Genomic DNA, 23,329 nt, shown 5'->3' with positions numbered 1-23,329 from the left:
TTATACTCATTGATCCTAGTTTCCCCTCTGGAATAACTCAGAATGATCTTTTATTGCTATGGTCAACAATTTGAGAAACACCAGCTGTGAACTTTAAAGCAACGGTTTCAAAGCCAAATGATAAAGCTTTAATAAATCATGAAGCTTTGGACAAAAACGTCTGGGAAAAAATAGGAAGAACAATTTGAAAAAGACAAAAAAAAAAAAAAAAAAAAAATCCACCTTTACAAGCCACCAGAGAGCTACACAATGGTAGAAGATTTAAACTTCTATAACCCAGTGGGATTTTTTTAGTTTCCCTACTGGAAATTCCCATAGTCTAGAAGGCTGGGTTTCTGGACTAGCAAAATTGCTCTTTCCGTAATCATTGCCAATAATGCAAGAGGTGTGTGGGTGTGTGTCTGTGTGTGTGTGTGTGCGTGAGAGATAGGCATTCTTTTACCATGGAGTAGTGTCCAACCTGAGCTTTGTTGTGGCATACAACGATGGAGTGATTTCAGGCCCCCCAAGTTTGATTACATAGTAAACGGCCTTGCTGTTCCCAGGGAGAAAGTCTGAGGTCTACAGCAACTAGAGGAGCATATGTGTAAAGGTCAGAGGATCTAAACGATGCATGTAAAAGACACCGACTCAACCCTGGAACTGAGTAGTCAGCTCTACATTTCTAGAGGAGAGCAAGAAGTGAGTGAGGAGTCCCTGACCAGGACAAGGGAGGGCAGAGAGAGCAATTAGGACCAGGTGGACAAATGGGCGAAAAGGAAACACAGAGAAAGGTGGAGTTAAGAACAAAGCTGGGCTCCTTTGAAGGGAGGCTCTGAGTTTTCCTTTGATTTTTGCTCATCTAGGGAGAAAACCTGGCTAATACTAGTGAGGAACTGATCAGTAAAATTACAGGTAAGTTGATCTTCTTTTAAAACTCCCAACATTATAGAAACATATCCCCTGTAATTTCTCTGTGCTACTGAAAGCCACTTGGTTTGAATATACATTTTGGACCATTTTAAAGAATAACTATAGAAGTAAGAAGTCATAAAATACTGAGAATATTAGGTTTTACTAAATATATATCAGGGTTTGAGACTATGCTTTCCAATTACAATCTCTCTCTCTCTGTTTCTCTCTCTCTCTCTTACTCTTTTTTGTTATGTACCTTATGTTTGTCAAGTAGTTGCTGGATTTCCTCTTTGGAAGACACGATGATTTTCTGGTCTCCTGCCATCTTCTCCTGACCAGTTTCTAGCAGGTCAGCCAGATCTTGTAGGGCCCTCTCATACTGACTCTTGAGTGTAAGGTTCTGGTTCAGGCCACTCCTCCGAGAGCCAATGGTCATCATGAGCTCATCATACATGTCCTAAGAGGCAGAGACCACAAGACTCACTCTCAATTCATATTCTGGCAACTCTCTAAAAGCATATGAACTATGAACGTGCTAAGCCCAAGACCCAACCAAGAAAACGCCTTCAGGGATGTGCCCTGTGGAAATGCTCTGCTTGTAGGCCATCTGCTTGTCTTTCCTATGAGCCTTACTTTGAAAACACGTTTCACAAAAAAGTAACCTTTGGACCTTTATTCTCATGCCTGTGATATATTTACTGTGACTTTACAGTGTCGTGATAGCTGGTAGTTCAAGTTCTTTCATTAATCTTATTTGGTATTCTTATCTTTCTGTTTTAAATTTTATTTTATTTTTAACTGACAATAAAGCACAATGGAGAAACTGAAAAAAAAACTGAATTGATAAAAATGTAAGTATGAAGTGACTGAGTGAAAAGATAAAATAAATATTCAATAAATAATGTGGAAATAACTCTGAAGAAAAATAATGTCTTATTTCATGGCACATATCAAAATGCAATTTAGAGTGACTACAAAATAAAAATTTAGTAAGTTAAAATATGAAAGGAAATAAAGATGTGTCTACAAAAAGTAAGCTTAATATTTTAAGATTTTAAAGGACATGAAAAAGTATCTCCTAGAAATGATATATGAGGGAGATTTGACAACTGTTTTCTCAAGATATTAATTGTTTATGATGAAATGTGGGGTAAAACTGTTGAAAAAGTGTCCACGGGGCTGAGGGACATGTCATAGAAAATGTAATTCCCATTTAATTTCAGAGCAACTGAATATAGTATACTTAACATTTTCCTGCTAAATAACAATCATATTTGGGACTATCCATCAAACAAAGAGCTAGAGAAATAGGCAAGTTTAACGTAAGCAGAAAGAGTCACAAACTTAAGAAGGCAATATTTTTGCCAAATGTGGTGGGGTAAATAACTATTTAAACTGGAAAGACATTTTAGGAGATGATGACACACCAAACACAAAATTTATTTGAGGCATATGGACCTGATTAACATATCACATTAAGGTTTAGCCTGCCAAAATGGCTCGATCTGGAAAAGTTCAATTTTAATGCCTATTTACGGCAATGACATTTGACTCTTACACCTGATGCTTAAGTGCTGTCGGAAAACTGTCTAAAAAAGTACAAAGTGGGGGTGGTGGGCTTATGACATTATGAAATGTTAGATAAAGGAGAGATACAGTTAAAATAAAAATGTTCTTTTGTTTATAAGGCCTATTTTGTTTTCTCAAAGAAAGAACTTATAAGCCTATACTGGACTGAGGTTACAAATTCTCAATAGTTCTGCATACAGAGAAAATCTAACATGTGTGTCTGTGTGACCATACATAATTGTACACAATTTCTTCTTGATTGAACATAACTGCATTGCCTAGCTGATACTAAATTTTGCTGGTTTAATATCCGAAGATCTTCTTCCTACCCCAATATCAGATTCTTGACTACATGTCAGATCTAGGAAAGGAAATTAACCCAAAGCATTATTCTCTATTCCTGAAAGGATGATAGGAAGTCTGTTTAGATTTCAACTACCTTCCAGTTTAATTTTTGTTGTTGTTGTTGTTCTAGAATGGAAACAATGTCTCCATTCCATTCAAACATATATGAAGGATAAACTATAGTTCTTACCTTAGAAAAAAACACTTTCTAAAAAGTATTACTTTGATTATTTGCTTTTTAAAATAGTATTTGAAGAGATAGTGCAATACAAAGATAGATATCACTTTTTTAAATTTTTCTAGCTAGGATTAAAAATCATTCTATTTTCTACAGTAGAAAATAATATGCCACAACTCAACTACACTGCAATGTTTAACCATGAGAATAATAATAAAGTAATTGTCAGAAAAACATATAAATCTTAGAAGCATCAAAACAACTCACTTCCTTGTACTAAACATGTTAAGCTTCAGAAAATTTTCTAAGAGTTACTTGGCAGAAAGGTTAGGACCTAAGTGGCATGAATTTTATAAAGAAAGCCTAGAAAAATAAAGAAAGTGATTTTTTTCTCGACTTCAAGTTCGATGTACCCCTGCAGCTGAATACTACTGGCTGAAGGCTGCACCTGGAGTTTGGAGAGTTCTTGCATGGACGGCTGCTCAATCTGTAACTTGTCACCACGTCTCTTTAATTCAATGATTCCTGCATCCAATTCTTTAAGTCCATCTTCAGCCTGTTGTATTGCCTAGGTAAGATCCATGACATTTTATTAAAACTCCCACGAACAATTTCCTCACGGAAGATGTGATTATTGTGCTTCTTTCTGTGTTCCTCCTCTCCACATAAAACATTCTCAATATATACAAAAAGAATTATTTCAATGAAACGAACAAACCAAAAGCCATGTTTACAGACTATATAGAAAAGAGAAGAAGGCCCATTATTAGTACAGAGCAGTTATCTTACAGATAATGAGGCAGGAGAAAGTCAGGGTAGAGGGCTGGGAGAAGGATGTCTTGCTTAAATAAAAAAGGGAGTTTTTGAAAAGCAACACTTAAAAAGGAGCATGATTTAGGACATAGTTAATAAAAGGTATTTGCCTGAGGTTTTCTAAGGGACCATGTTCTGCTGCCCTTGAAACGTAGTTGTGAGCATCTTTGGAGACAGATTCAGCGAGGCAACAAAAAGTATATTACAGCATGGTCAAGGAATCTGTGCTTCTTCTTGTGAAGTGGAAAATCAATCAACAAGTGTTCAAGTGGCAGTTACTGCTAAGCCTTGTCTTCCCAGTGTGAGGTCTGTAGAAGCAGAACAAGATCTCATCCTGTCCTTCAAGGAGCTGATGGTCCGGTTAGGAAGCCAGAGTAAACAGAGAAAAATAAAGCAAGGCTGACTATCAGTAAGTACTAAACTCGATAATGCACCTCATCCCCATTAGTGGAGATTAGAGAAGGGAGACACCAGCCCACAACCCCTGGAGCAGGCATTTGGAAAGAGGGCAACAGAGGTTGCCCCTGAAGGAGGACAAAAACAAGACTCCAGATGGCAGATGAAACACATGTGTCCAGTGTCCTCTTTCCTGAAAACCCCCTACAGCCAGAGTGAGTATTTTGTTTGCTTGTTTTTGGCATATTTTTTCCCCATAAATCTAAAAGGACAAGGGAACAGAAAAGAAAACAATGCTAACAATATGTTGGGAGCTAGAAGTCAGAAGAATACATGATAATTGGCTTAGGAAATCTGGGGAAGCTGAATTCTAAACCAGTGGAGGATCTCCACCACCCAATTCAGAGCAACAGAAATCTCCAAAACTCTGGGTGAAGTGAGCTGGGGTGCTAAGTAAGGAGGGTTACTGAAGAGCTGCTTAAAGGACAGTTAACCCACAGATGCCCCTCCTTATTCCATACTGTCCCTTTTTCTTCCCGTGTAAAAGACTGAAAGTTTGTTTTCTGGAGAAGGTCAAACAGACTGAGGGACACTGGACACAGCTGTGAGCTTAAATGCTGGACTGAAAGCAAGGTATGAAATAACTGGATGCTCCCTGAATGCTGAATGTGGGGCCCCTGAGTCTTCTCTTCCTGGAGCAAGAAGGGGTGCAGCCAGGGCTCTAGTCTCCAGACAGGAGAGGGAAAAGTATCTGAAAACACCAATAAGACATGCCTGACAATTTGACAGAAGGATTCTCTAACAAATAAATGGTCCACAGAGACCATCCTGCAGGAACTCTTGAAATTGTCATGTTCCATCCACACACAGAGTTCCCTTTCAGCTGTTTAGTCCTCCATCCTAAACCTGAATAGATAACAAAAGATTTCAATATGCCTTTCGATGACATGAAAGATGGGGACTAACAGAAGCAAACAAATAAAAGCAAGCTGGAGGAAAACAGATTATACAGGAAAAGTAGAACTTCAAACATTAAAACCATTAATACACCCAGAAAGATATAAATGATAATGTATTCATTTAAAAAAAATCAAAAATACTACAAAAAGGATCATTCAGAGAACCAAAACGAATTCTGGGAAAATTAAATACAAGAGAACAGAAATGCCAAACTCAGTATAAGGGTCTGGAGTTGAAATTGAGGAAGTTTATCAAAAAGCAGAGCAAAAACACAGAGAAAGGGCTCTTGGTAAGACAATTCAAGGATTGAACCAGAGTATCTGACAAAAAGGAGTTCTCCAGAAAAGAAGGCAGGTAAAATGGAGGAAAGAAACATATTAAATAAATCACTAGAACATTTTCCAGAACAGAGAGATGAGAGCTGCCAAATCCGAAGAGCCCCTCGAGCTCCCAGCCCAGCGGATAAAAATAGATCCTCCCCAAGGCGTGTGATTGTGAAATTTCAGGACACTGGAAACCTTTGGGAATTAGAATGTCTTTAGATTCCTTAAGACAACACTGGGAGCTAGAAAACAATGGACAAAAAGCCTTGAAACTCCAAAAGAATTCATATTCAACAAATGACCCTGAAGGATGACATAAAAATAGCAAAGTGATCAATAAAGTGTGAACATGGTATAAGAACATTTTCCGACATACATCTGGAAAAATACACTTACCATACACTCTTTCTAACAAAGGACATGCACTAACCAAACAAGGAAGCAATGCAGTAAAGAGAAAGAGTTGGGATTCAGAAGAGAGAAGATCCAACATAGGAAGAAATGAAGGGATTCTCAGGATGGTGGTGAAGGGAGATCCAAGAAGACAACTGTGCACCAGGCTTATGAGGCAAGAGAACTGCTCTGGATTGGAACAGCACGACTCAAGAGATGACTATATTGAGTGAGGTGTGTCTTCCCCATGCCTTCTGCTGTTATTGCCTTTTTAATCTAAGTTGGGTAGGCACGGAATTAGCATGTTCATTAGTTGCGTTCCATTTATTCAAAGAAAAAACACTAATTGGTTATTTCTTCATCTGTGACATTCAGTTACATTGGTCAAAAATTAGTGAAAATGATTGCTTGTGATCATACATATCTTATAATTCATATTAGAAATCCAAAGCAAGTCAGCACTACATTTGCTCCAGTCTTTTCTGGAATCACACATTATAAGCCAAGAAAAAAAAAAAAGGTCCCTTCATGTGGAAGATATGACAGAAAATAGAGAGATTTTTAATGGGGGGAAATGAGAAATCTCTTTAAAAAGCAGATGAAATTATGGTCAAGAAAAATGCACAGCCGGATGCAGTGGCTCACACCCATAATCCCAACACTTTGGGAGGCTGAGGCAGAAGAACTGCATGAGCCCAGGAGTACAAGACCAGTCTGGGCAACAAAGTGAGACCCTGTCTCTATATTTTTATATATATCTATATACACACACACACACACATACACACACGTATATACATATATATACACACACATATTTTTTAAAATAATTAAATAAAAAGAAAAATGCACACTCACAATTTTGAAAACTATTTTAGATTCCTTAAGACAACACTGGGAGTAGAACACAATGGAGAAAAAGCCTTGAAACTATTTTGGGAGGTGTTAACACACACACACACCCACACACACACATTATATGTCAGATGATTCTCTATAGTCTATCCATAGATTCCTGGGAAGTTCACTGAAATTAAATCAGAAAATTCTATTCAAACACATACTTTTCATAATTACTTAGCTTATGAAACAGGAGATATTCTAACATCCCTCCCATTTCTTCTATCCTCCCTATTTTCATGCCACCATGCCAGTTTTGGTTCTCATTCTTTCTCTTCAGTACAGCTACATGAAGCCTCATGATGGATCTCCTGTTTCCTGACCCTGGTGCTGTCATGTAAACTATCCAGAAGCAAGATCTAGAACTGCCATTCATTTTTACCTGCAAACATCCCCTACAACTTTCCATGGCCAGGGATCTCCCAGCTAAATCTAAACACCCAAAAGTGCACAAGATGATCTACCAGGATGAAACACTACATCTTTCATTTATATTCAACCACATTCATTTTCTATTTTGGTTGCAGCATGTACACAAACAAAAATTGAAAATAAATGTGGCTGAATTTAATTATGATTTATAACATAAATTGCTTATAATTTATAAATAAATAAAAATATATACATTTATGCTGTGTATTTATTTCCTTTTTTTTTTTTTTTTTAGTTAATGAGGCATGCAACAAATAAAGTGTACAGGTAACTAGTTTATAGAATAAAGTCCAAAGTCTCACATTCAACAGGCCCTACAAACTGCCTTAAATTTACATATCCAATCTTGTTTGTCCTCAGTCACATTCATTTATCTTAAATTCAGCTAAAATAGGATTACCTGTGTTTCTCCCTAAGTGCTCAGAATTCTCTAACAATTTGTGCCTTTATTCTTGCTGTCCTCTTTACTGCGATAGCTTTCTTTCCTGTCATTGTGTGTCCAAACTCTCAAGTTCAGTTCAAATTTCCCTCTACAAAGCTTCCCTAATCCTACCCCTGCTGGAGGTCAGAAGGGTCTGAGTATCCACAGTGCTTTGTCAGTACCTGTCCCAGGACAGTTTGACTTTCTGCCCTGTGTCATTGAGGTTCACATCTAATCTCATCATTGGGTGGAAAACTCCGTCAGCATCTGCCACGGATACCTTTTCCCAGCTCACATTTCCTAGTTCTGTGCAGATGTAAGTGACAGAGTCAATGTCACCTGGTACGTTATTCAAACCCAGTACTCAAAAACAAAAATACTACAAACAAAAGTGCTACTGTGAGCCATTAATCTTTCATAGAATATTTAAAATTTCACAGTAAGTCATATCTCCTCGATGCATTTTCTCTTCTAGGAAAAGGCAGCTATAAATACCTCTATTTGTTCTGCTACGGGTTGTTCAAATACATTTGCCAGTTTCTGCAGAATGATGTATTTGTTGTCAGCCAGTGATGTAAACAGCACTTTCAGATCATTCTAAGGAGGAAAGCAACAGGAAAACTCAAAATGTGTAACAGGGAATTTGAAATACTTGTAAATATAACACAGATTCTAACAAATAATATCGAGGCATAGAAATTTAATTTCCAGGAGAAACAATACTGTGCTATGGGAAGGTAAAAGGAACTGGTAACAATTTGCTTATGTGCTAAAACTGACTCCTGAAGAATCTGTTACCCAAAGTATTTTCTACTTAATACAAATGAAGCTGAACCATACATGTAAAAAGCAATGCTTGTCACTCTAATCTCATTACATCTGAAATAAATGAGCACATTCAAATATTGCAAAGAAATATTATGTTAATGGCTCTTATCTAGGGAAATAACCTGTAGGCGTTATCCTGATTTGGGAAATAATATGATTCTTTTTTTTTTTTTTTTTTTTTTTTTGAGATGGAGTCTCACTCTGTCGCCCAGGCTGGAGTGCAGTGGCGCCATCTCAGCTCACTGCAAGCTCTACCTCCCGGGTTCATGCCATTCTCCTGCCTCAGCCTCCAAGTAGCTGTAGCTGGGACTACAGGCACCTGCCACCACGCCTGGCTAATTTTTTGCATTTTTTTAGTAGAGACGGGGTTTCACCGTGTTAGCCAGGATGGTCTCGATCTCCTGACCTTGTGATCCACCCACCTTGGCCTCCCAAAGTGCTGGGATTATAGGCGTGAGCCACCACGCCCGGCCTATGATTCCTAAGAATCATGATTTCCACTTTGCTCTCTCCTCTCCTCCCATTACTCTATCAGTTTCTTCTTCTATTTTTGGAGAATTTGCACAAGCTTTTAAAAAGACATTCGGAAGTTTAGAAAATAAATATTATCCATGATGACCAAAAACATGTGAAGAGACAACACAAAAAGATCTTGTTAGGTACTTTGTTAAAAAATATTACTCATTTAAATGTCCAAATATATTCATATTGAGTTAGATTTGTACAAAAAGGAGACAACTATTAGAATGTTGGTACTTAATTCCAGAGGAAATAATTAGAAGAATATTTAAATTATAAAAAATTAGGCCAGATGCAGTGGTTCATCTCTGTAATACCAGAATTTTGGGTGCCTGAGGCAGATCACTTGAGGCCAGGAGTTCAAGAGCAGCCTGGGCAACAAAGTGTACCTGGTCTCTACAAAAAGTTTTTTTTTAAAAAAATAAGTGGACACAGTGGCATGCCTGTAGTCCTGTTTACTTGGGAGGCTGAAGTGGAAGGATCCCTTGAGTTCAGGAGTTTGAGGTTGCAGTGAGCTACGATCATGCCACTACATGCTAGCCTGGGTGACCTTATCTCAAAAAAAAAAAAAAAAAATTTTTTTCTCTAAAATATCAACAAATAAGTTCTATTTCATAATAGTCAGCAAACATATATTCATCAGAGGTTAAAGCTCAACTCAGGACCTCTTCACCAGGGCCTGATCACACACATCACCTACATGCAATCATCCTGACTGTCTAATGAGGAGAAGGATAATCGTACCAAGAAAAATATCTATAAGAACACATGAAGGCTTTATAATGCAAATTCAGGTCTTAAAAGCCAAATAATGGGTGCATTATGCAGTAAAAAATATAAAATTGAAAATATAGTGCTGAACATGAGAACTAGAATAGTTGCCACTAACCAAACTCAAAGCAACCTGCAAGCCTAGTGGCTAACTAAATAGGAAATTATAATAACAGCCCTGGAAAAATACTAGAAATAATAGTTTTACATATGAGTTACTAGGTCTGTATCATTCAACTGTGTTCAGGGCAAGGTCACGTGGGCCACTAAAACCATCACACATTTATCTGTTTTTAAGCCTAGTAAAAGATGTCCTGCATCCATTTGAACAGAAGCCTACATTATCTACATATGTATGTATAATGACATTAGTCCAGTTAATCTAAATGAGTAGCTAAGCATATATAACATAACATGGGTTAGAAATGAAGAGTGCATATATAGATTTTCCATATGCCATTTTTATGCTTTGTTATGTTTTGTTTTGAGACAGAGTCTCACTCTGTCACTCAGGCTGGAGTGCAGCGGTGCGATCTCGGCTCACTGGAACCTCTGCCTTCTGGGTTCAAGCAATTCTCCTGCCTCAGCCTCCCAAGTAGCTGGGAGTACAGGCACCCACCACCACGTCTGGCTAATTTTTGTATTTTTAGTAGATATGCGGTTTCACCATGTTGTCCAGGCTGGTCGCGAACTCCAGAGCTCAGGTGATCCACCTGCCTCGGCCTCCCAAAGTGTTAGGATTACAGGGGTGAGCCACCACGCCCAGCCCATTCGTATGCTTTTAATAGCATATTTTCTCTCTTAACTATGTTCTACTCAGGGTAATAGGAAACACAGAGTTCATATTTCTGGAAGTTAGACTAATTACTGGGAGAGACTAACCAAGAAGATAGTAAAGCAAAGAATATGATTGAGTTTAAAATTACTAAATAAAAATTTTAAGAGGTGCTAGAAATCACATGGATAATGACATTTTCTTAAAAATGAAAATGCAAAGAATTTAACTATTTTTGTATTATTACGCTTGTGATACAACAGGCTAATTAAGGTATCCATATATTACAAACATAAAATACATCACTTTTTTTTTCTTATAGTCACTGGAATTATTGGCAGGGCAAAAAAGAGCAGGATTCTAGCCATTGAGAAACAGATTTGTAGAAAGTTACAGGCTTAAAAACCAGATGTGTCCAGGTACAGTGGTTCACACCTGTAATCCCAGCACTTTGGGCGGTAGAGGCAGGCAGATGACCTGAGGTCAGGAGTTTGAGACCAGCCTGGTCAATATACAGTGAAAGCCCATCTCTACTAAAAAATACAAAAATTAGCTGGGTGGGCATGGCGCGCATGCCTGTAGTTCCAGCTACTTGGGAAGCTAAGGCAGAAGAATCGCTTGAACCTGGGAGGCAGAGGTTGCAGTGAGCCAAGATCTCCCCATTGCACTCCAGCCTGGGCAACAAGAGCAAAACTCTGTCTCAAAAATAAATAAATAAATAAATAAATAAATAAATAAATAATAAAATAAATAAAATCAGTTGTGCTGCCTCACTCATTCATTAAAGAATTCTTTACTTCATTTTCCAGTTTTTAAAATAATTTGCAATCCACAATTATATGTTTGAGGAATTCATTTGAGGTTACATCCATCGGTAAAATTTTTAAAAATACAAAATAGTTCATAACTGACTTTATCATGATTCTATATATGTAATGTACATCTACATAACATCTACGCATCCTCTCAAATAGCCTTTTTGGTATAGAATAATGTTAGCAGTCTGGCAAAAGCTAATCCTCAAAGATTAAATGCAGAATGAAGGCATACCCTTCCAGTAACTGCTGAGGATTGACAGCATACCAGGTGTTTGATGCAAAGTTAAAAAAAAAAAAAAAAGAAAATGGTTTGTGACTTGACCTTTAATTAAGTTAACATTGGAAACTTTCTCTCAACTAAATTGGAACACAAATATTTCGAAATGTCTTTTTGTTCGTGATCTGGCCACCAACAAATAGAAACTTGTTGGCAGAAGAAAAATAGAGAATGTGATTTAAAGAGAATTCCATGATTCTCTTAGATCCTTCAAACAAAACGAGTTCCAGAGCATTCATGCCTAATTCATATTTTACTGTGATTGGTGATAACTACTAATAAAATGTAAAAGCATGAAAGTACTAAAGATACTAAATGCAATTCACAAAAGATATGGGGAATGAGAGCAAAAGGGACTGCTGAGGTATTCAGGGATTCTGACTTGATCATCTTGGGGATAGTAACTAACAGGGAAGACTGCTGGAGAACAGTGCCACTGACTCAGGGACAACACTGAGTTGCTGGTGGTACCATCAACTGGCAAAGGATATTGGATAAAATTTAAGAGACTCTAATGAAGGCCCACATTCTCCATCTTCCCTGAGATCACCCTAATATGATAAAATACAAAAAAAAAAATTCTTTGAGTAAAATCCTGGCTGTAGTTCTTAATGATTGAGTAACATTGAAGTAATTTAATCTTTCTCTTGGTTTTAGATCCTATATCTCTTATAATACTATCATTAATAACAATAACAACACTTGCTGAGTACTTACTATGTATCAGGCACTGTTCAGAGTATTTGAAACACAACTCATTTCATCCTCACCACAGTCTATGAGGCAATTAATATGAGTATGATTTGACAGTTGAGGATACCAAGGTTCAGGAAAGTCAAGCTGCTAAAGTTATACAGCAGTAAGTTACAACGCCAGAATTTGAACTCAGACTATTAGCTTCGGAGACTACATGTTTAATTTTTACTGTTCTGACTTTGCAAAATTAATATTAGAACAATGTTTGAAGGATGTTGCAAAGATTAAAGCCAAGGAATATGAGAAAATATTTTGTGAATAAAAAAATGAAACTCATATGTTTGTGATAGTTTTACTCTGTGGTTTTAAGAATGTAGACTACCGGAAGGCAGTGGTAATTTGTGCCTCTGAATGAATGTCATGAAAATTCCGTGTTTCTTGGTTAATGCTACATTTATTTGACACTTTGTAGTATTTTGGTTTTTTGCAAATCAAAACTCTACATTAAACTCTTGGCCCTAATGACATGTCTCTATTTTATAAAATCTTTCATGATGGTTAAAAATAACATACAATTAAAACTTAGGTATTCCCAAAGGGTGCTTTTTATTAGAAATGAAAAATCAGCACTAAAAGTTTATCAGCAGCTTTTGCATTTGTTCCAGTATATAGTCATAGGAAAAGTTTCCTAAGCATGCATAAGAATTCTAATATGGGGCTAAAAGGCAGTAAGTCTGAGGAGTTAGGATTGGAAAGCAATGTAATGCATTTTAACATAGGTAGAAGTAATTAGACCACATTCACTTTCAAAGACTCTTAGGTACTACAGTCTATGGCCCTTTCTATATTCCAACATTTTCTGCATACACTTTTTTTTTTTTTTTTTTTTTTTGAGACAGAGTCTCGCTCTGTTGCCCAGGCTGCAGTGCAGTGGCCGGATCTCAGCTAACTGCAAGCTCCGCCTCCCGGGTTTACGCCATTCTCCTGCTTCAGCCTCCCGAGTAGCTGGGACTACAGGTGCCCGCCACCTCGCTCGGCTAGATTTTTGTATTTTTTAGCAGAGACGGGGTTTCACCATGTTAGCCAGGACGGTCTCGATCTCCTGACCTCGTATCCGCCCATCTCGGTCTCCCAAAGTGCTGGGATTACAGGCTTGAGCCAACGCACCCGGCCTTATTTTTTTTTTTTTTTTTTTTGAGATGGAGTCTTGCTCTGTTGCCTACACTGGAGTGCAGTGGCGTGATCTCGGCTCACTGCTACCTCTGCCTCCTGGGTTCAAGCGATGATCCTGCCTCAGCCTCCAAGTAGCTGGGATTACAGGCCTGCACCACCACACCCTGTTAATTTCTGTATTTTAGTAGAGATGAGTTGCAATGCACTATGTTGGCCAAGCTGGTCTCAAACTCCTGACCCCAAATGATTTGCCTGCCTTGGCCTCCCAAAGTGCTGGGATCATGGGCATGAGCCACCATACCCGGCCATTTTCTGCATATTCTTTCCCAGTGTGTTTAAGCTCCAGTATTAGCAACTAAAAATTATAATCATAAAGACCCATAAATTTGACTTTTATTGATTGAATTTATAATTCTATTCCGTCCTTAGTTTGAAGTGGGTGGTTTTCTCAACCTTCCATTTCTAGGAGCAAAAAATCTTTAGTTTCTAATCCTTTAATTCAACCCCCTTCATTTTCTACAAAGCTCTCGTTCTTCATTATACATTTAAAAAAACAACAACCAGGTACGTAACACAGACTCATGACTGACTATTATTGAATACCTAGAGAATGGTCAAGTATCCTTTGATAATGTCTTACTTACCTGGAAATTTAGTATTTGCTGAAGTCTTTCTTTCATCTGATGACATCGTTGATTCACTACTGAGTCTAGCAAGGATAACCTGCCCAAAAGACAACCCAAAGTATCTTCAATAACATCTCGATTATCACCATTCTCTGGAAAAGCTTGCGAAAACAAGTTTTTGTTCTTATCCATTTCTTCAGACATTTCCTTAATGTCTTTGGCAAGAATCTAGAGGTGATAAAAGGGCATTTTTCAGTGTTTAGACACATGAATTGATATGCAAATCAAGTTATTTTCTCATAGAAAGTCAACTAAATCTCTCTGGTTGCTTAGTAATAATTAGACCTAAGACAACTGGAACCTCTTTCAAATACTTCTATACATTTCAGGCAAGTTGCTCTCAGGGACTTTACCTCATTCACTAGTAATAATGAGCACTGTAAAGTGCTATTTAGGAATTTGGTACTTTTTTAAAGCATGTGTTTCATATTTGGAAGATATGTGATACATAATAGTGTTTCTACAGAGTTTCCCATTTTTCCCTCTTACATACACAAGACAAAGAATGAAAATGCAAACTAGAAATATTCTGCATTCAAGCAATGATGTTCTGCATTATTGGAATTGTTTTATGTTTGACTTTCTTTACGTATAAAATTAATTATCCCATCAAAACGTCAAGTGCTTTGTAACGTTATACACACACAGGCAGAAACTACTAAACTTACCTCTTGGTTGAAGAGACAAGTTTCTGTTTCTTCTGGTAAAAGTGCTGTGGCAACAAATAAACGTTCTTCAACATCATCCAACCAAGTAGAGGTGGCTGAGACCCCATCATACAACTTCTGCTCCAAGTGTATACTCTGCCTCTTTGTCCCTCCACTCTGGGAAACACACAACAGGGTCAAATAATCAATTTCAGTTTTTGAAAATCCGGGAAAAATATCAGGATGGGGCCAGGCACGGTGCTCACACCTGTAACCTGAGCACTTTGGTAGCCCAAGGGAGACAGATCACTTGAGGTCAGGAGTTCAAGACTGGCCTGGCCAATATGGTGAAACCCCATATGTACTAAAAAATACAAAAATTAGCCAGGCATGGTGGCATGTGCCTGTAATCCCAGCTTCTTAGGAGGTTAAAACATGAGAATCGCTTGAACCCAGGAGGTGGAGGTTATAGTGAGCCAAGATTGTGCCACTGCACTCCAGCCTGCGTGACTGTACAAGACTGTCTGAAAAAATAAAATAAAATAAAATATAAAAGAAGAAACAGGATGGGCCTCCAGGGTCCAGTGACTCTTTGTTTCAGCACTCATCCCCAGGGTTGGGTCTCAATTCATGCTCAGGGGTGGATGGAACAGCCTCACAGAGGCCACGCAAATCAATACAAGCAAAACACGGCTCTTATAAACCAAGCCAAACACACGGATAACACGGCCTTACCTGGGATGAAACCTCCTCGAAGGCCTGGTTCAGTCCATCCAGCAAAGACGTAACTGCAGATTTATCTTGGATCGGCACGTCCCCTTTGTACAGTGGCACACCAGACAAGAGTCGATTTGGCCTGCTATAAAGCTGTAGGCAAACAAAGGCAGCTTGTTGAAGAGCATATGCATTATGTCCCAGTTTTCTCATTTGGAAATGCACACTGAAATAGATGCTGGAAAAACTGTCCATAAGAAAATTTCTTCTAATAACTTCTACAACATACCATTTCCACCGAACACGGTGGCTAGATGCATCAATGGCAATGTTTCCATGGATGGATTTTTTTTTTTTTTAAGCAGTGGAAAAAAAATGCCTGAGAGATAGGAAGAATAAGTTCTGGTGTTCTATTACACAGGAGGTCAAACATAGTGAACAATAACATATTGTATATCTCAATAGCTAGAAGAGAGGATTTTGAATCTCCCTACCACAAAGTGATAGATGTTTGAGATGATGAGTCTGCTAATTACCATGACTTGATCATTACACACTATATACATGTATCTAAACATCACACTGTACACCAGAAATATGTACAAATATTATGTACAAATAAAATAAAGCAGGCCACCCACGATGGCTCATGCCTGTAATCACAGCACTCTGGGAGGCTGAGGTGGGCAGATCATTTGAGGCCAGGAGTTCAAGACCAGCCTGGCCAACATGGCGAAACCCTGTCTCTACTAAAAATACAAAAATTAGCCAGTTGTGGTGGCACACACCTACAATCCCAGCAATTCAGGTGACTGAGGCACGAGAATCGCTTGAACCCAGAGGCAGAAATTGCAGTGAGCTGAGATCACGCCACTGCACTCCAGCCTGGGCAACAGAGCAAGACCCTGTTTCAAAACAAACAAAAGGTGACATTATAAAAAAGAAAATTAAATTAAAAGGTGGCTTGCAAATTTTATGAAACAAACAACATTAAGGCACAAATAAATTAGAAACAGAAAGGATGAGAACAGACATTGCTGAAAATGGAATCACTGGCATAGAGAAAAAACTTGCAATAATCAGATGAAAAGCGAATCCGAATTTTAAAAAACAGAGATCAGTACAACTAAAAAGAAGTCAATAGGTATAGAAAAAAGATGATCTAACACAAGGATAATTGATGTCCCTGAAGCAGAGATATAATAAATACAGCATAAAATACATCTCATACCAAAAAATTCCCTACAATTAATAAAAAAGCAAACCTTGATTCTTAAATATAAAAAAGTACATTGTGTCACAGAAAAATATGATTGGAGAACACTCAACATCAGACATAGCCTAGATAAGCTGTTGAAACTTAAAAAAAACCTAAATAATTCTCCTGGCATCCATACAGAGAACAACAACAAAAAAATAAATAAGGGAAAAAATCGTAGACTGATGTTAGATTTTTCTAAAGCTTCATTCAATGCCAGAAGACAAAAACAAATATAGATACAAATTCTGAAGGGATAAAAGTATGACAGAAAAATGCCCATCAAATATAGAGACAACTGGCTGATACTCCCAAATATGATAGAACCTGAGTTTTCTTGAAAAAAATTACTTGACAATGGAATTAATTCCTGAGAGCTGGATCAAAATTAAAAATTTAGGAATTAAAAAGATATGCTAAAAGGATTGGTTATGAGCACTAAGGAATTTAAAGATTAAATTGATTTACAGTATATGGGAATTGTTAATTGCTCTTTTTCATTTTCATCTTTGCACTTGGATGCATTATGTGAATTATTACAATGAATATATGTAATTTTTCAAAATAATAATTTTTCTTAAAATTGACTAAATAAGAAAGTTATTAGCAATCATAAAAAAATCTTAGCACAGCTTTCCTCTCAACTTTTCTTCTTGGTTTTAGCAACACCTATAGTGAAATAATCCATCCTAAATACAAGACCTAGGCTGATCTCTTTGCTTTCATTATTAGCCCTATTTCCCCTAAACTCTTTTATGTATACATATGGCTTCCCAATAAAGGCAATGATAGGGTGTAGCATTCAAACTTTTGATCATGTTTTCAATCAAACTCAGTCCCCTTTTTTTTTGAGATAGAGTCTTGCTCTGTCACCCAGGCTAGAGTGCGGTGGTACGATCTCAGCACACTGCAACTTCTGCCTCCTGGGTTCAAGTGATTTTCCTGTCTCAGCCTCCCAAATAGCTGGGATTACAGGTGTGCACCACCATGTGCAGCTAATTTTTGTATTTTTAGTAGAGACAGGGTTTCCCCATGTTGGCCAGGCTGGTCTTGAGCTCCTGACCTCATGCGATCTGCCCGCCTCAGCCTCCCAAAGTGTTGGGAATACATGTGTGAACCACTGTACCTGGCCATCAGTCTCTTTTGACTTTTCAAAATACCTCTTCACCTTTCAGGCTGACTACTCATGACCCTGTAAATATGCCAAGCCCATTCCCCATTGCAGCTGGGATATCCACCACCCAGCATCCCCTTAAAATCTGCTACTTTAATTTCCATACCTATCATAGCAACTTTTGACTATTTTTTCTTAACTTGTGTTTCCTTTAAATTCCTGCTTATGGATCCTGTCATAGTTGCCTAATTTTTCTTAGAAATGTATGTGCTATTTCCCTATTTGGGTTATAGGTTCCCAGAAGCAGGAGCTGTATTTCACCCTGAAGCCAAGAAGGTTGTTGTGCATGGAAGCACTAAATACATTGGAAGTAAACAGATTAAGAAAAACTGCTCTAAGAGATTAGTGCCCTTTGACCTAGAGAACTTTAGGCCAAAATGTACCTGTTTTTACATAGGAAAGTAGTAAGTATTTCTAGGGTACAAAATTGCCATTAAGGTAGTATGAAAGAGGAGGGACTTAGGTAACAGAGAGATTGGCCTCCTGATTCCAGATTCACTTCTTCTTAATCCCAAGACCCTCAGAAATTATCCAACCTCTCTAAGCCTCAGTTTCCAGGTCTACAACGTAGAGATAATATTGGCCTCACCACAACGTTGTTAGCTATGTTAACATCTAGAACTTAAAACGTGTTCATTATATGATCACTCCCTTTCTGCCTGGAAACTGACAGCTAAATTGCTTCTTCCCTTCCTTTTCCTTCACCTTTTCACACCACAGAGAGGAAAACAACCTGTGAGGCACTTTGTGCAAATGACCAGTGATTGCTGAAACAAAGCACTCAAATGCAAAAATGTCATTAAAAAAGAGCATTCAATGCTTTTATTTCTAATCCAAAGGCAAGGGAGATACAACGTGAATCTAAACTTGAACAGACCAGGTATTGTGGAATGTCAGTGGCAGCAGGGCAAGGTTTGTTCAGTAAGCCCAGCATGGAGGACGCTGGAGTGTTGGCTCCGACTGAGAGCAAAAGCAGCTCTTGAAGATCAAAGAGGGTAATGGATGAGACCTCCAGGAGGTCTGTAGATGCCCAGTGAATCACACAGGTGCTTTATGAATGGAGAATAGTAAGCAAGCACAGAATCTAGACAATATCATAGATTTCTCTAACTTAAGATAGTCAGAAAAGACTGCAGTCCCTGATTCAGAACTATACATACCTCTCCTATTCAAAGGATACTCGAACATGAAGGGAGAGCTAGCAGTCAAGTCCAGGAGATCCATATCAGGAAAAAGGAATTTGAGCTACGAGTCTGGGGAACATTTTATCAGGGATTTGAGGAAGGATGAATTAAAACACAGGGAGGAGGTCCACACAAAAAGTATAGGGCACCATTTGCCAGGGTAGATATGATTCTGGGACAACTGCTTCCGGGAATACAGCGCTTTAAGTTTCCCAGGGCAGAGCTGGTGACTATTTCCGCAGACAGAGGTAAAGAAGCCTCCTGGCCAGAGAGGGAAAGTGAGGGGGCAGAGAGTTCACAAAAGCATCTGCTTTTATAAAAACAGAGGAGAAAGCATGGCTCTGGAGAGACATATGCACGGCTACCCACAGATGACAGGACACCTCATGACCTTCAGACCACCAATCCCCAACCTTTTTGGCACCAGGGATTGGTTTCTTGGGGGCGGGAGTGATGGTTTCAGGATGAAACTGTTCCACCTCAGATCATCAGGCATTGAATTCGCATTAGAAGCGTGAAACCTAGATCCCTCGCATGCGCAGTTCACAATAGGGTTCACATTCCTACGAGAATCTAGTGCTGCCACTGATCTAACCAGGAGGCAGAGCTCAGGCAGTAACGCTGACCTGCCCACCGCTCACCTCTTGCTGAGAGGTCCAGTTCCTCACAGGCCACGGACCCGTACCTGTCTGCAGCCTGGGAGTTGCTCAGCCCTGCTTTAGACCGTCTCCTTCCACTTAACTCTGGCAGATTGCGCCTGCTTTCTAATGCCTACTTTGTCAGCTTCAGCCTTTCTCTCCTCCAGTTCACTGCAGTTATTGACACCCTTTGCTTCCAGTTCAGCCTCTCCCAGCCCCTAAGCTAGTTCTGGCCAGAGCCGAGAGAACAGCAGCTTCCTCAGACCAACAGGAAAGGTTTTAGAATTCACTCCGATAATACTGCTGACTTGGAATGAGCCTAGATGGATGCTGCTGGCCCAGGACAAGGGACTAGTCTTGTATCTGAAGAATTCCTCTGGGCCACAGCTGTGGTAGGCATCCCAGGCTGCCTTGTGTTCCTGACTCCCTTATTTGCCCTCTAACTTTCTAATTCCTCTGACTTCCAGTTGTTCCCTGGCTTCTGCTTAGAGTGAAGTAATAGCCATTACCTGGAACCATCTGTTGCTGTCTTCAGTTCCCTTGGATTTGGCATGCCTGGTGGAACCAAGCCCGACATCACACAGTATCCCTCCCAGGAACCAGCCTCGCAGATGGGTCCGTAACTATTCCAGCTGACCACTGGCTTCACTTCCCTACCCTAGACCCACTAACGTCCCAATATGTTTCTCATTAAGATCTCCTGAAATTATTAAATACTGGAAGTGGCAATGGAAAATAAGATGGCCTCACAATTGCATTCCAGATTTGTGGAAATCCTTCTGTCCTAGAGGTGCATATCCTTGATTTCCACCCTTACTTTTTCAAGTTTGCAAAACACACACAAAAAGAGGGCACTTAAAATGTAAGGGTTTAGGCTAATACGGAATCAGATATTAATCATCTTTGAGGAAAAATATTGTCTAGAAATCAAATTTTCACATATAAATATATAATTATGAAGGGAAATGTGAAATAGACTTGTTAAGAAAAATGTAGAGTGAAAAACTGGCTTCATGTCTTAGTTTGAAATTGATCATGAAAATTAAGATGATTGCACAGTTATAATCCCTCAGCATAAACTCTACATCTTTTATATTAGTTAATATATAATGTAAAATATTTGATACCACTTGCTCTTGTTCCTGTTCCAGAACATTCTGTAGTAGTTTCTGCTTGGTACTAAATTCTTGATGTAAGCTTTCCCATTTCATTCTCATCTGGTCTTCAGCGGATGATTTCTCCCCTTCCATCCCCAACTCCTGGGATAACACATCAGGTTTTTCGCTATTAGAAGAATAAATAATCTAAGTTTACAATGTGCACAAAAAAGTGATAAGATAGGTAACTTATTGTGTTCCAGACCTGCTTTCTCAAATGAAATAAGATTACCTTGGTTATTAGCTTATGCTTTAAAAATAACGAAAATGTTTAGGCCAATCACAAAGCAACTATATTCCTACTCATTGATAAACTGAACCATGTGCAGAAGTGATACTTAAAAATGCATTGAATAAAAATAATTGTAACATTTGTAATAAAAAATTGTAGCATGATTACAGACTAGTATCCTTTGGCAAATAGCAGAAAAGTTAGTTCAAAACCTTAAAAATGTGTTTGTCTAGGGAGGGTTGCTATTATGAGTTCAGAGAAAATATAGGACACAGGAGGGCGGTGCAGGACACAGGAGGGTAGAACAGGACACGGAGAGATAGTACAGGGCCTGGGAAGGTAGTACAGGACATTGGAAGGATTGTACGGGACCTGGTAAGGTAGTACAGGGCACGGAGAGATAGTACAGGGCCTGGGAAGGTAGTACAGGACACGGAGGAATAGTACAGGACCTCGGAAGGTAGTACAGGACATGGAGGGATAGTACAGGACCTGGGAAGGTAGTACAGCACACGGAGGAATAGTACAGGGCCTGGCAAGGTAGTACAGGACACAGAGAGATAGTACAGGGCCTGGGAAGGTAGTACAGGACATGGAGAGATAGTACAGGGCCTGGGAAGGTAGTACAGGACATGGAGGGATAGTACTGGGCCTGGGAAGGTAGTACAGGGCACAGAGGAATAGTGCAGGGCCTGGGAAGGTAGTACAGGACATTGGAAGGATTGTACAGGACCTGGGAAGGTAGTACGGGACACGGAGAGATAGTACAGGGCCTGGGAAGGTAGTACAGGACATGGAGAGATAGTACTGGGCCTGGGAAGGTAGTGCAGGGCACAGAGGAATAGTGCAGGGCCTGGAAAGGTAGTACAGGACATTGGAAGGATTGTACAGGACCTGGGAAGGTAGTACAGGACATGGAGGGATAGTACAGGGCCTGGGAAGGTAGTACAGGGCACGGAGGAATAGTGCAGGGCCTGGGCCAGATAGTACAGGGCCTGGGAAGGTAGTACAGGACATGGGGGGACAGTACAGGGCCTGGGAAGGTAGTACAGGACATGGAGGGATAGTACTGGGCCTGGGAAGGTAGTACAGGACATGGAGGGATAGTACAGAGCCTGGGAAGGTAGTACAGGACACGGGAAGGATCATACAGGACCTGGGAAGGTAGTACAGGACACAGGAAGGATTGTATAGAGCCTGGGCAGGTAGTACAGGACACAGAGAGACAGTACAGGACCTGGGAAGGTAGTACAGGACACAGAGGGATATGGGAGGGAGACCCTCCAGTGTCATCCTTAAAGATAGGCAGCAATTGACATCTGAAACTGGTATGGCTTTTATTTATTTATTTATTTTTGAGACAGGGCTTCACTCTGTCACCCAACCTGGTATGGACTCGTGTGATCACACCTCACTGTAAACTCAAACTCCTGGGCTCATGCAATCCTCCCACCTCAGTCTCCCAAATTTGTGGATTTCAGGCATGAGCCACCATGGCTAGCCAAGTTTGACTTTTAGAGTGAGATGGACCTGGATTATGACCCTCACTCGAGCACATTATTTGTGACATTGGGTAAGTTGTTTCACTTCTCTGTGCCTCAATCTTCTCATCTTTAAAATGAAGATAGTATCTACCTTGCATAATTATGAGAATGAAAGAGAATACATGCATAAGGCCTATAACCCTATCTGGGAAATAGTGGTCGCTCAGTAAATGAGGGTTAATAATGATGAAAATGGGCCGGGCACGGTGGCTCATGCCTGTAATCCCAGCACTTTGGGAGGCCGAGGCAGGTGGATCACCTGAGGTCAGGAGTTTGAGACCAGCCTGGCCAACATGGAGAAACCTCATCTCTACTAAAAATACAAAAATTAGCTGGGCATGGTGATGCACACCTGTAGTCCCAGCTGCTCGGGAGGCTGAGGCAGGAGCCTCTGAGGCAGAACCCAGAAAGCAGATGTGGTGGTGAGCTGAGATTGCACCACTGTACTCTTCTTGGTGACAGAGCAAGACTCCATCTCAAAAAAAGAAAAAAGAAAAAAGACGAAAACAGGAACAGGGTGGCCAAATTTCCATGGATCTTCATTTTTCAGGACCATTGAAGTCCTAACTAAAACCATGTCATCTAAAAGGAATAGTAGATATTAATTAATATTT

General features: G+C 39.3%; 1 protein-coding gene across 2 annotated transcripts in view; it reads right to left on the bottom strand.

Annotated features, from left to right (window-relative positions):
- SYNE1 (spectrin repeat containing nuclear envelope protein 1) overlaps nt 1–23,329 on the bottom strand; it is a 528,817-nt gene that overhangs the window by 120,548 nt on the left and 384,940 nt on the right. For both annotated transcript variants that reach the window (XM_025384518.1, XM_025384520.1), the window contains 7 exons: nt 20,910–21,066; nt 15,550–15,681; nt 14,836–14,991; nt 14,126–14,335; nt 8,120–8,221; nt 3,435–3,554; nt 1,151–1,351 (listed from right to left, as the gene is read on the bottom strand). In XM_025384518.1, coding sequence (XP_025240303.1) covers nt 1,151–1,351; nt 3,435–3,554; nt 8,120–8,221; nt 14,126–14,335; nt 14,836–14,991; nt 15,550–15,681; nt 20,910–21,066 — 1,078 coding nt within the window. The remainder of the gene's footprint in view (nt 1–1,150; nt 1,352–3,434; nt 3,555–8,119; nt 8,222–14,125; nt 14,336–14,835; nt 14,992–15,549; nt 15,682–20,909; nt 21,067–23,329) is intronic.

The sequence above is a fragment of the Theropithecus gelada genome, chromosome 4 (genome assembly GCF_003255815.1).
Source record: "Theropithecus gelada isolate Dixy chromosome 4, Tgel_1.0, whole genome shotgun sequence".
NCBI classification, from domain to species: Eukaryota; Metazoa; Chordata; class Mammalia; order Primates; family Cercopithecidae; genus Theropithecus; species Theropithecus gelada.
Note: the sequence above shows the minus strand (reverse complement) of the source record. Positions and strands in the feature narration are given on the sequence as shown.